This window comes from Terrapene carolina, unplaced genomic scaffold (genome assembly GCF_002925995.2).
Source record: "Terrapene carolina triunguis isolate 2854851 unplaced genomic scaffold, T_m_triunguis-2.0 Scaffold42, whole genome shotgun sequence".
In the NCBI taxonomy this organism is placed as follows: Eukaryota; Metazoa; Chordata; order Testudines; family Emydidae; genus Terrapene; species Terrapene triunguis.
In genome coordinates, this window is record NW_020664393.1 from 42500452 (window position 1) to 42513688 (window position 13237).

General features: G+C 40.2%; 1 protein-coding gene across 2 annotated transcripts in view; it reads right to left on the bottom strand.

Moving 5' to 3' along the window:
* Positions 1 to 13003, bottom strand: part of FBXO9 (F-box protein 9) — a 45040-nt gene extending 32037 nt beyond the window's left edge. The window contains exons 1-3 of one of the 2 annotated variants that reach the window (XM_024221305.2): positions 12818 to 13003; positions 5002 to 5079; positions 2355 to 2504 (exon numbers count right to left, since the gene is read on the bottom strand). In XM_024221305.2, coding sequence (XP_024077073.1) covers positions 2355 to 2504; positions 5002 to 5079; positions 12818 to 12820 — 231 coding nt within the window. In that variant the 5' untranslated portion in view covers positions 12821 to 13003. The remainder of the gene's footprint in view (positions 1 to 2354; positions 2505 to 5001; positions 5080 to 12817) is intronic. The other variant, XM_024221360.2, reaches the window with a different exon arrangement.
* Positions 13004 to 13237: the final 234 nt, after the last annotated feature.

Sequence of the window (13237 nt, forward strand, 5' to 3'; positions counted from 1 at the left end):
ACTATCGCCATGGTTGATATAGCACTCACATTAGAAACCTATGAAAATAGGTTTATAAACTAATAATTCCTTTTTGTTTTAAAAGGAGTCTAACTGTGCCATATTTAACTTACCATTTGAATGGTAGCTTATCTCAGGAATGAACAAGCTTTCTAAAGTTTTATTGCTTTGCAAAGAAGGATTGATAATTTGTTCATGTCACCAAAATTGGCACGGGAGTGAAGATCTTCCACTTATTTAAAGTATCACACTTTTGCCTAGAGACACTTTGGCTCTAACTCGGTTTTCTTTTTAAAAAAAAAAAAGTCCAGGCCAATTCTGGAAGTGTCGTGCAAAGCACTTGTGAAAGCAATGCTCAGGAAGTGAAACAGAAAGCATCTGGCTGATATTAGAGTCAAATCCACAGAGTTGACCTACAGGAGCAAAAGCACATCAATTGCAAATCCAGTCTGCAACAATAAAGAACAGTGGGACCTGCAAAAGAGTACTAAGTGATCCAAAAAGTCAAGAGTATTGTGGGGGCCATACTGCTACACTATGTTTGGAAAGAACTTTCACAAATGCAGGTGAATAGCCAGAGCAAAAATGGAAATGTGTGCAAGAAGTCAGACAGGGGAAAGAAGGCAGGAGGGCTCTTATTTCCTTTTCTTTAACTGGGAGAGAAAATGCCAGCTGAACTTAACCAGAGCACATTAGTGATAGACCTAGTTCAGAAGCTCTTTAGCTTTCTTAGTGTTTGCACATATCCATTACAAGAAGATATGATTGACAAACTTCATTTCATTTTACCTCTGACTTCATTCAACTGGAACACACCTATATAACACCCACTGTTAAAGGAGGTAGGCCGCTATCACTTCACAATACATATATTTGGTGAAGGAGGCAAAGCCACGCATGAGAAGGAGGAGGAAAAGGGGATAGGATTTTGAGGGAAGGTGGCGAAAGGTAAGGAACACAGGGCTAGATTCACAAAGGGACTTATGTGCCCAACTTCAACAGTTTGGCACCACTGGCATTCACAAAACCCCTGCTCGGCTACCACCTAACCCTGTGACAAACTGGCCCTACATTTTGGTAGTAAAAGTCCTCTGGGCGCCTCAGTTTCTGCCTCTGTGCACGCATACTGCTGTCTCACTAAGCATATGGACACCTAAACCCCAGCAAAATCCACAAAGCAGGGGAAGATAGGAGTTCTTCTGCCTTTCACATCTGCAGGGCCCAATCCAGTAGGCTGAACTTGGAATTCACCTACCAGACCTGGGCCCATTCAAAATCTGGCCAGAGAGGAGGTAGGAGCAATAGTGCCCACCTTATAGCTTTAGTGATTAAAGCACTCACCCAGGATGTGGGAGACCTGGTTTCAATTCTCCCCTCAGGCTGAAGGAAGAAAATGCCCTCAGTCTCTCCTGATAGTGCAACAGCTTTTTGTATAACTAGTCATTGGAGCAAAGGTACTGGAACCTGGGTCTCCCTCCTTCCAGGTGAGAACCCAAACCACCAAACTATAGTCACTCTCATTCATTCTCTCTCTTTTATATTTATATATGCAGGAGAGGCTTCACAGCAGAGAATCCCAAGCAGGAAACAGCACATTCCTGCAGCCCAGACTTAAGACCCTAACTCCTTGGAAGGAGTGAGGCTTAGGACACACCCTGTCCTTGGCATCTCCCAATGGCTAGCTAAGGCAGCGCCTCACTCAATATGCTGACTTTTGGAAATCCCATTCTTAGCATATAACTACACTTACCGCAGAGTACAGACACCCAGCTAGCATGAGTATAAATAGCACTGTAGACTGAGTACAGTTCATGTGAGGAGAATGCCCTTCACACCTGAACCCCATCCCCTCCCCAGGTATGTAACCTATGAGAGCTCTCTACACACCTGAGTAGTGCCTCCCACATCTACAATGCTATTTTTAGCAGTGTAGTGTCCCACTGCCAGAGGCTTTCCCTACTGCACTGAAAGACTCCAACAGCTCCCCTCTGCCACAGTCCTTCACTGACGCATATAGCTCACACCACAGTTCCAAGTGTGGATGCAGCCTGCCTTTCGCTGTAGCAAGTGGCTACACATGAAGTGCTTGTACTCTACGTAGTCTTAGCTACCTATCTCCCCTATGCACTCCCCTATAGGGAGCTTGAGCACCTAACTCAGAGTTTGTGAATCCCAAATTTCTAGGCTCCTAAAACTTAGGCACCACACCATCCCTTTGTGAATCTAGCATACAGAGAGGAAATTATCTGCCTGATCTTTTTCAGGTTTAACCAGAAACTAAACATTCAATGTTAAAAGCTAATGGAATGCTAACAAAGACAGCCCATTAGTAAAATAAGTGATCTTTTTCCTACCTTCTCCTCTTTTGCTAGCTCCTGCTTTCCTTTGGTATCTATAGCCTTTACTCCAGGGCCTCTTGCACGTGGCACAGTTTCCAAACCACCAGAACTCATGCCTGGGGCAAGTTCAAAAATCCACTGAGCTCGAAACATCTGGAGCTCTGCCTAAAAGTGCAGAAACATTAACTCCTAATAGGCTCTCATTTAGCATCTTCTGGGCAGACAGTACATCTCCTGTACAAGAGATTACATAGTCTCTACAGGTTCAATCTACAAATAAGAACTTTGAATATACGTTACACATACAATACTAGCTATACAAGGGTAAATATAGGGACTTTATTTAGCAAACTCTGGTTGAGATTAGAATTGGCATTTCCTCTAGCTTCACTTACAGTGGAATTACCAGAAAAATCACACAAGGAAATGCTATGGTTTATGGACAATTTAGCTCCAACAATGCAATTACTTCTGTTTGGATGATTCAGTATGCAGAAGAAAGTTTAGGTTGTTGCAAGAAGTGATTATGATATAGTTAATACTGGCCTAAATTCATAGAAATAATCTCACTGTCTTCTTTCTGAATATGTTAAAATAAGTCTACTTGCTCATTCATATATAATTTAAGAAAATGTCAGCTCAATGTTTTAAATTAATTTCAATTTTATATAGCAAAATTGGTTTATTATATTCACAAGTGTCTTATTGTAAACTAGCTTTGATTACAATTAGGGCTGTCGATTAATCGCAGTTAACCCATGTGATTAACTCAAAAAATTAATCGTGATTAATCGCACTGTTAAACAATAGAATACCAACTGAAATTAAATAAATATTTTTGGATGTTTTTCTACATTTTCAAATATATTGATTTCTATTACAACACAGAATACAAAGTGACATGCTCACTTTATATTTTTGATTACAAATATTTGCACTGTAAAAATGATATAATATTTTTGAATTCACCTCATACAAGTACTGTAGTGCAATCTCTATCGTGAAGGTGTAACTTACAAATGTAGACTTTTTTTTGTTTTGTTTTTGGTTACATAACTGCACTCAAAAACAAAACAATGTAAAACTTTAGAGCCTAAGAGTCCACTCAGTCCTACTTCTTGTTCAGCCAATCACGAAGACAACCAAGTTTGTTTACATTTACGGGAGATACTACTGCCTGCTTATTTACAATATCACCTGAAAGTGAGAACAGGAGTTCATATGGCACTTTTTTGAAGCCGGCGTTGCAAGGTATTTACGTGCCAGATATGCTAAACATTCGTATGCCGTTTCATGCTTCAGCCACCATTCCAGAGGACATGCTTCCATACTGATGTTCATTTAAAAAAAAAAAAAGTGCATTAAGTAAGTGTGTGACTGAACTTCTTGGGGGAGAACTGTATGTCCCCTGCTCTGTTTTAACCACATTCTGCTATATGTTTCATGTTATAGCAGTCTCGGATGATGATCCAGCACATGTTGTTTGATTTACAAACACGGTCATTGCAGATTTGACAAAATGCAAAGAAGATACCAATTTGAGATTTCTAAAAATAGCTACAGGACTCGACACAAGGTTTAAGAATCTGAAGTGCCTTCCAAAATCTGAGAGGGATGAGGCGTGGAGCGTACTTTCAGAAGTCTTAAAAGTACAGCACTCAGATGCGGAAACTACAGAACCTGAACCACCAAAAAAGAAAATCAACCTTCTGCTGGTAGCATGTGACTCAGATGATGAAAATGAACATGCATTGGTCCACTCTGCTTTGGATCATTATCGAGCAGAACCCATCATCAGCATGGATGCATATCCTCTGGAATGGTGGCTGAAGAATGAAGGGACATGTGTATCTTTAGCGCATCCGGCAAGTAAATCTCTTGCGACGCCTATGCGAACGCCTGTTCTCACTTTCAGGTGACATTTTAAACAAGAAGCAGGCAGCATTAGCTCCTGCAAATGTAACCAAACTTGTTTGTCTGAGCAACTGGCTGAAGTAGGACTGAGTGGACTTCTAGGCTCTAAAGTTTTACATTTTTATTTTTGAATGCAGTTATTTTTTGTACATAATTCGACATTTGCAAGTTCCATTTTCATGATAGAGATTGCACTACAGTATTTATATTAGGTGAATTGAAAATACAATTTCTTTTGTTATTTACAGTGCGAATACTTGTAATCAAAAATGAATATAAAGTGAGCACTGTACATTTTGTATTCTGTGTTGTAATTGAAATCAATATATTTGAAAATGTAGAAAACACCAAAAAAATTAATATATGGTAATGTTTAACAGCGCAATGAATTTTTTAATCGCTTGAGAGCCCTAAATAGAATCAAGGTTATAACTTGAATTTGTAGGGGTTTATTTGTTTGTTTGTTTTAAAATGGGGAGGGTAATATGGTATAAAACAAAGGTGAAGTCACCATATGACACTTCCCTCATTGAAGTTTGCCTTCAGTGTATATTTGAAAGTATATTTTAACCTTAATGCCAAGGTTTTTTTGTATTAATATGTGGAAACAAGTACCACAGGAAAAAGTATCATATCGCAGAATGTGCTTTTACTTATGGGATGGCTTAAACTGCACCATATCAGCTTTCTACTACGGAAGAAAATGCCAACTGAACTTCATTTCAAAAGAACATAACTTTAGACATACCTGAAGATTTGCTTCACCAGGCCTTTCATTGTCATCAGCTCTTATCAGATCAGAGTGACAATCTTCTTCAGCTTCTGCCTAATAGAGAACAGTTAGACATGAATATGCAGTCTGTATATGTACATACATTACTCTGATGTGTGCGAACTGCACAAACTCATTACAAAAAAAAACATGTTCCCCCTCAAAATAATGTCCCTGTTGACATCAACTTAATATTTGGCTAAATTAAGTTTAGTGGCATTACCTGTTGAAACTGATAATGAAATAAGCATTTTGCATTTCACTTAAACTGGGTAATGTAGAGTCTAGCTAGATGTCATTTGCCATTTTACATGCATCAGTGCACTGCTGCAATGTTTGGATTGAAAACATTGTAGGGGAACCTAACTCCATAAAAAGAGGACTTTGAAATTTCACTCATAAAAACATATTTTAGACAACTGACTGCACCTTGTACTGCCTTCTCCCAGGTAAAATCAAGAGTTCAATGTAATGGTGCCACTTCTTATTTAAACTTTTGTTGCTGAAAGGTGTGTTACAGAAGCAGTTTCTATATTAAAGGGGATTTTCAGCCACAATGTCTTTGCTGCATATAACTGGTACATCATTCAGCAGTGAAGTGATTAATAATATTAACTCTGAAGCTTAATCAATGCAGCTAGTACATATCTCTTGGGGCTATTCCAGTTTGGGCTGCAAATGAACACCACAGTGCACCAGTTTGCACTTTGAAGCAACCATCCCAAACAGAAAAAGCTAGAACCAAATACAGCTCTGATGTTGCTCTACTGATCTCAATGGAACTAGGCCTACTTATACTGAAATCTGGCCCTTTAACGTTTGAGAAAGTTTGTAGAATTCTTCAGAACTTGGATGGAAAACTTAAGCAGATTTCAAACACGATGTAGTTATAAAACACTGACACCAATATGTACTTCAAAACTATAGTAAATATTCCAATATAATATATGGTCACACTAACAGCAACATACTTTGACTTATTGCAGAAAGCAAAATGTTCACTAAAGGAATTCTGCTAGTCCCGAAGATACGTATCAGTCACACACTTTCTGTGGCCACTAAGCAGGTTAAATTAGTTTTACTCTAAGATAGTACTAGCAGCAATGCTGGAGGTATTGTGATGCTATAACTACAGTAGAACCTCAGAGTTACAAACACCTTGGGCATGGAGGTTGTTCGTAACTCTGAACAAAACGTTACAGGTCTTTCAAAAGTTTACAACTGAACATTGAGTCAATACGGCTTTGAAACTTTACTACACAGAAGAAAAATGCTGCTTTCCATTTATTTTTTAGTAGTTTACATTTAACACAGTACTGTACCTGTTTGTTTGTTTTTATCTCTGCTGCTGCCTGATTGTGTACTTCCAGTTCCAGATGAGATGGTGGTTGACTGGTCAATTTGTAACTCTGAGGTTCTACTGTATGAAGCTGATAGCTAAGCTATGGGGGTTACACACTAAAGATGTTTCAATATCTGAGTGACAGAAGCTATAGTTTTGATCTACAATATTCAACAGGATAAGATAATGCCCCAAAGTTACTATGATACTTGCTGGAATATTTAGACAGGGAAAGAAAAGAGCTCCTGCTGGAATCAGAACACTGAAAAGTTAGTGTTTACTCTGCCTACTGTCGTCTTGTTCATATTGTAGCTAACATCGTGAGATGAAGTGGCTATTTGTTTTGTCAATAATGGCATTTTAGAATTTCTATTTATTTCTTTCAGTCCCTTACGACTGCAAGAGAGGAGGAACTGTCATGTATTAACTAAGTCTCAACTTTAAATATATCTTAAGAGCCACATCTGATCTTGTTGGCTGACCTTCTTACTGGAAACAGATAGGAGTATCCCTACTAAGAATAATTTTAAAAGGTTGCAAACCTTTCAAGAGTCAATTTTGTTTAAGTACTGGTAAAACCAGATATTCACCTGTTGATTTGCGGAGGGTGGGATATTTAAACATAGCTAATCAAAATAGAAACTTTACAGTCTTTTACACGCTCATCTAGGATTTTGGAAGAGTTATGGTAGTGTCCCCCTGATCTAGACATCAACTTATGCAAACAAAGTTTTCAGTCTAGTCTTATTTTTTCTAGGCTGAAAGTTTGTGCCATCATGCAGACCTTTGCAGTAAAGCTTTCTGTAAACATTCTATTCACGGTTACTGAATTAAGTGCATGGATCTTTATTAAATCAAAGCATACAAACAGAGCCAAAAGAAACATGAAGTGCACCTTGTGCTTCATGAGCACAGTGCCATTTTAAAATGCCCTTATAGTTAAACACGTGTTTTGGGTTTTTTTAAATATAGCAGTTAATCTTTTTTAGACTGTAGTTTGAATATTTTTTGTATACTGCACATTAAGAGGAGACTAGTGCTTAGAGTTATAAGATGTAAACTATAACAGCCTCACTTGTGTGGACAACTTGAACTTGGAAGATAATGTTTAATATAGATTTACAACCTTTGCTGATGATAAAAAGATAAACTGGAGCTGCCCATAACTTTAAAATTAAAGTCTTTTATACAATTTTATATTTAAGGAGCATGAATCTAGTTCAACAGGACTGGCATACATGTTAACTTGAACAAAGCTAAACAGACCCCACTCCCAAAGAGAGCCAATTCTAGAACAGAGGACTAAAAATATACAACTGCTTTAAGTAGTTGCCCATTCAACAAAGGATCAAAACACATTATAAAGTGCACTTAAGTTGTAAACAAGCTATCCTAATAAACTTCTGTCTTGCTTAAGTTTGAATACCAGTATGACAAATTGCTACAAATCATGTAGCAACAGCACACAAACAGACTTGTCACTCAGTGATCAGTCTGCCTGAGAAAGCAGCAGATTTGGTCTTGTCTAAAAGCTGCTGTTGCAGGTGAAGTATCCCAGAAGTTGTACTCCACTCTGATTTAAGATTAGAGGGATTACAAGAGCTGTTTAAATTTATAGTTCTGCAAAAGCCTGTTTGATAGGATGCAAATTCACCTTTTAGCTTGAGTTTTAAACTGATTTTGGGGGAGGGGGAGAGATGTAGAATTCAGCATTTTTTAGTTGCACAGTAGGTCTCTCCTAGATGTTGCTAGAATTCTCTGTCATGCCAAAGAGACCTAGCATTACATTTTTGTACTTATTAATGGGGTTCTCAGCAATTCTAAAGGAAATTAAGGGGGGAAATTAATTGCATGATTACTCTGTTTAATCTCGTGATTAAACAGTAGAATACCATTTATTTAAATATTTTTGCATGTCTTCTACATTTTCAATTACAATACAGAATATAAAGTGTACAGTGCTCACTTTATATTTTTGTTTGCAAATATTTGCACTGTAAAAAAATAGTATTTTTCAATTCACTTAATATAAGTACTGTAGTGCTCTCTCTTTATCATGAAAGTTGAACTTACAAATGTAGAATTATGTACAAAAAAATCTGCATTTAAAAACTAAACAATTTAAGACTTTAGAGCCTACAAGTCCACTCAGTCCTACTTCTTGTTCAGCCAATCGCTAATGGAATGATGGCCGAAGCATGAAGGGGCATACGAATTTTTAGCATATCTGGCGCATAAATACCTTGCAACGCTGGCTATAAAAGTTCCATGCGAATGCCTGTTCTCTGTTTCAGGTGACATTGTAAATAAGAAGTGGGCAGCATTATCTCCTGCAAATGTAAACAAACTTCAGAGGGGTAGCCGTGTTAGTCTGGATCTGTAAAAAAACAAAGAGTCCTGTGGCACCTTATAGACTAACAGATGTATTGGAGCATAAGCCTGCATGGGTGAATACCCACTTCGTCAGACGTATGTATGTGTGTCTGACGAAGTGGGTATTCACCCATGAAAGCTTATGCTCCAATACATCCGTTAGTCTATAAGGTGCCACAGGACTCTTTGTTGCTGTAAACAAACTTGTTTCTCTTGGCGATTGGCTGAACAAGAAGTAGGACTGAGTGGACTTGTAGGCTCTGAAGTTTTAAATTGTTTTGTTTTTGAGTGCAGTTATGTAACAAAAAAAATTTATAAGTTGCACTTTCACGATAAAGAGATCACACTATAGTACTTGTATGAGGTGAATTGAAAAATACTATATCTTTTATCATTTTTACAGTGCAAATATTTGTAATCAAAACAATAATATAAAGTGAACAAGGTACACTTTATTCTGTTGTAATTGAAATCAATATTTGAAAATGCAGAAAAACATCCAAAAATATTTAAATTTCAATTGATTAAAACTGCGATAAATCGGGATTTTTTTTTTAGTTAATAGTGTGAGTTAATTGCGATTAATCGACAGCCCTAAAGGAAATACTGTAGGCTTCTTCAGTATAGATTTAATTTCCTTCACAGTACAAATGCAAAAATTCAGGTCTCCATGAACTTGCATCACCAGATTATTCCATCTGAAAGTCCTATAATAAGTAAATTACATCACATTGCTGTGCTCCACTTAAATGAAGTATGCCAAGACTATATTTGTTTTACATAATAGATGAAATGACAGCCAGAAGATCCTTTTTGTTTTCTGGAGTCCCACTTGGGTATCTTCTGTCCCAAATTACTACAAGTTAGCTGGGCTAGCTTGTTATCCATATATGCATTGATTTTATCAATATTTGAATGATTTGTCCCAGGATTGCTGATATCTTTCAGGATTTGCATAGCAGACCGCACAACCTGCAGCATGGCAGAGTGAGTAGATAATACTACATCTGTTTCTGCAGTCTGTGATCTGAGCTTAAAACTGCACTTCTTCTGAATTTCTTAATGTTGCTTCCTGTACTAGTCATCAGGTTATCCAAAACAGTCAAAATATAAAACCCTAGTTTGAACCAGACATTCATCTTAGAATGCATGTTTCACTCTGCTGGCAACACTGCTTCTTAAATTTGGATTATAATGGGACTCTGCCCTTACTTCCTGGTAGACATTGTGTACTGGACTACAGTGCCCCCATCACTGTAGCATTTCAGTATCTAATCATGTTCTGTAAACCCAACAAACCCCGATATCTTCTAGGAAGTGAGGGCATGATCCCAATAAAACTTAAAAAGTAACTACCTGTTTAACTAGACAAAGTGGTGAACTTTTAAATCTTAAAATTGACAATTGTCCGGAACAAAATACCCAACTTTAGATCCAATCTGTTTTTAAGTAACCTACTACAAGATGTCTTTGGTGGAATCATGACTTTTTTCCTCCAAGCTTGTGTCTGACCCAACTGTACTTTCACTCTCCTTTGTGCCAAGGACACAACTCCTCGCTTTGCCACTAAGACTTTACTCTGGCCCAGGGGTAGGCAACCTATGGCACGCGTGCCAAAGGCAGCACGTGAGCTGATTTTCAGTGGCACTCACTGCCCGGGTCCTGGCCACCGGTCTGGGGGACTCTGCATTTTAATTTAATTTAATTTTAAATGAAGCTTCTTAAACATTTTAAAAACCTTATTTACTTTACATTCAACAATAGTTTAGTTATATATTATAGACATAGAAAGAGACCTTCTAAAAACATTAAAATGTATTACTGGCACGCGAAACCTTAAATTAGAGTGAATAAATGAAGACTCGGCACACCACTTCTGAAAGGTTGCCGATCCCTTCTCTGGCCAGTAGCCTTCCAGAGTGAAATTCAATGCTGTTCAGGAAGTCCTTACAGAAGAGAGAGTCCTATAACTAATTGCTCATCTTCAATCCAAGGAAGCAAGACTGCCACTCTGAACTTCAAGGTCCTGCCCAAAACCAACTGTCAGAACTGCTGAGCCTTCAAGCTGCCGTTATAAACTGAGAGTTCTGAATTCCATTGGTCTCCCTTTTGTCTGCACTCAGTACAAAGCTCGAACACAACTCACTTCTAATCTGCATCACATATTTAGTTATACTACATCACCACCCAAACAAGAAAGTAAAGCCAGTAAAAGACTTCACCCTGCTGCTTTAAAGGTATTTTCACCTTTAATCACTTTAACATGCACTAATAATTAAGCCATACAGAGTTTACATTAATCTTCCATTTCCCTTAACACTGAAATAAACAGCCACAAAGGGAAACAGTCAATTTGTTACTGGCTGTACAGGTCAAAATCTAAAAACAGCTGGGTCAATTTAATTCACGTTTGTTTACAAAGAACTTGCCACGTTTCAAAAGCTTGTTATTTGCAGAGCTCGGTTATCACTGTCCTGCAAACCTGCACTATACAGTGCATTTCTGAGACAATACAGCAGACTATCAATTACTGAAGAAACTCCATTGAAGTTTTACTGTAGCCAAGGTCTGAACAAAGACCTTCACAGAACCAGTATTAACAGTGAAAAGTGAGCCTCCCTGACTCAGTAAGTGTTAATGTGCTCAACTAATCTAAAACAAAGTCACCCTTCACATCTTTCCATAGCTAACATACCATATTTGGGTTTACACAGACTTTAGGCAAAAATGACATCATTAATCTTCAAACCAGAACAGGCAGAAATTTTTTCCTCCACCTATAATGTTACAGACTTAGAGCCAGGAAAGTCTTTGACTTTGACCTTGCCCTATTATTTCCTCTGGTTAATATTTTTACCTTTCTCCATGTATCTAATGAGCATTATAATTCGGGTCTGCTTCAAAAGAGCTCTGGGAAGATTAAGGACTTTTCACAGGATATTTCCTTACAGATAAGATCTGTTATGCACAAATATTTTCTCTCCTGGGATATCAGACAAAAACACCTAGACCTCAGATCAGGTCCAGCAAAAGGGCATCTATACTGTGCCCAGCTAAAAAGCACATGGGAAATGTGCACAAGTTCGTGTAGACCGTAGTCACCCAAAGATGAGGTTAAAGCACAGAACTAAAAGCCAGGTGAGTGGGTTCTTTTTAGCAGTGTAAGACAATAAAACCTTATCCATCTGTTTCTACTTAAAGGGAAATAATCTTCTCTGTTCTGTAGAAATATAAAAGCTTAGTTGCTGGGGTAAAGTGGTTTGAGATCTTTTGATTGCTACCATCAGTACCAAGTAGGAGTGTGTCTAGATAATCTGATGATTGATGTTGTAAAAATTCACAGGGAGGTGCAGCCCTCAGGACAACAGTCCCTGTATCCACTGCTTTGCACAGAGCCAAAGCAGACTTGACCTCTGCAGCAAATAGCTCCACCAAGCAGAGAAGCCTGGCCTACTAGGCTCTTCAAAACAGCCCTGAGCCTTCCAAGTCTCTGTAATGTTTTATTGATATGATCATGCACACATCCACGTATAATTCTAATGAGTGGGGGGGGAACAGGGGCTAGCCTGCTTCAAACGGGGCTTGCAGGGCCCCTCCTCTGCTGCCTTGGGGCAGGCGCAACAGCCTGATGCCGCACTGCTGTCCTGGGGCACAACGGGGTGCCACGACGCCACCATCCTCCACTACCTCGCACTGGGATCTCCCCACTCCAGGTGCGTCTGGTCCCAGGCAGCTCGTCCGCCAGGGCACACCCCACAAGGGCCAGGAGCTGAGGGGCGAAGTCAGTGCAGCGCTAGCCCCCGAGACACACACGGGGTTACGGCCCCAGGAGAAGGCAGGGCCCGGCCCACACCGGAGCGGGGAAGCTCCCCAGCGGAGCGGAGAGCAGGGCCGGGCTTCCAGCGGTAAACACCCGCACACCCACCGTTGACGGTTGCCAAGGCCGCCCCCTCCCCTCCGGCAGCCAATGACAGCCGCCGCCTCGGGCCCGCGCCCTGCCCCCAGCCCCCTCCCGCCCCAGGGCCCGCACTGCAGCAGCCGCAGGGAGCAGGCACGGCCGGGCCGGGCGCTGCTCACCATGCTGCGGTCGGTCAGGCAGCGCTGTCTGGGGGTCCTTGCCCCGTGCTCGGTCCGTGTCTCCTCCCCACAGGGTGACTTAGCAGAGTTCTCGGTCGGAGAAGCGCACCACGCAGCGGGAGTAACTGCGAGCCCTGCGTACGGCAGCCATCTTCCCGGAGAGTGAGGGGCAGGAGGACCGGGAGCAGCCGAGACCCTGGCCCAGACAGACCCCCACGAGCACTGAGAGAAAGGACAGAGCGTCGCCCTCCCGACGCACGGGCCGCTTAACTACGGAGCGTCGGCCGTGAGGACTGCAAGTCCCAGCATGCAATACACAATTCTGCCTGCTTCCCCGCTTGGATCAAGGTGGAGCGTTGCCTTCTGGGCAATGTAGTCTCCGTGGGCCTCTCCGTGGGCCACTCCGCTCGAGGAGAAGCA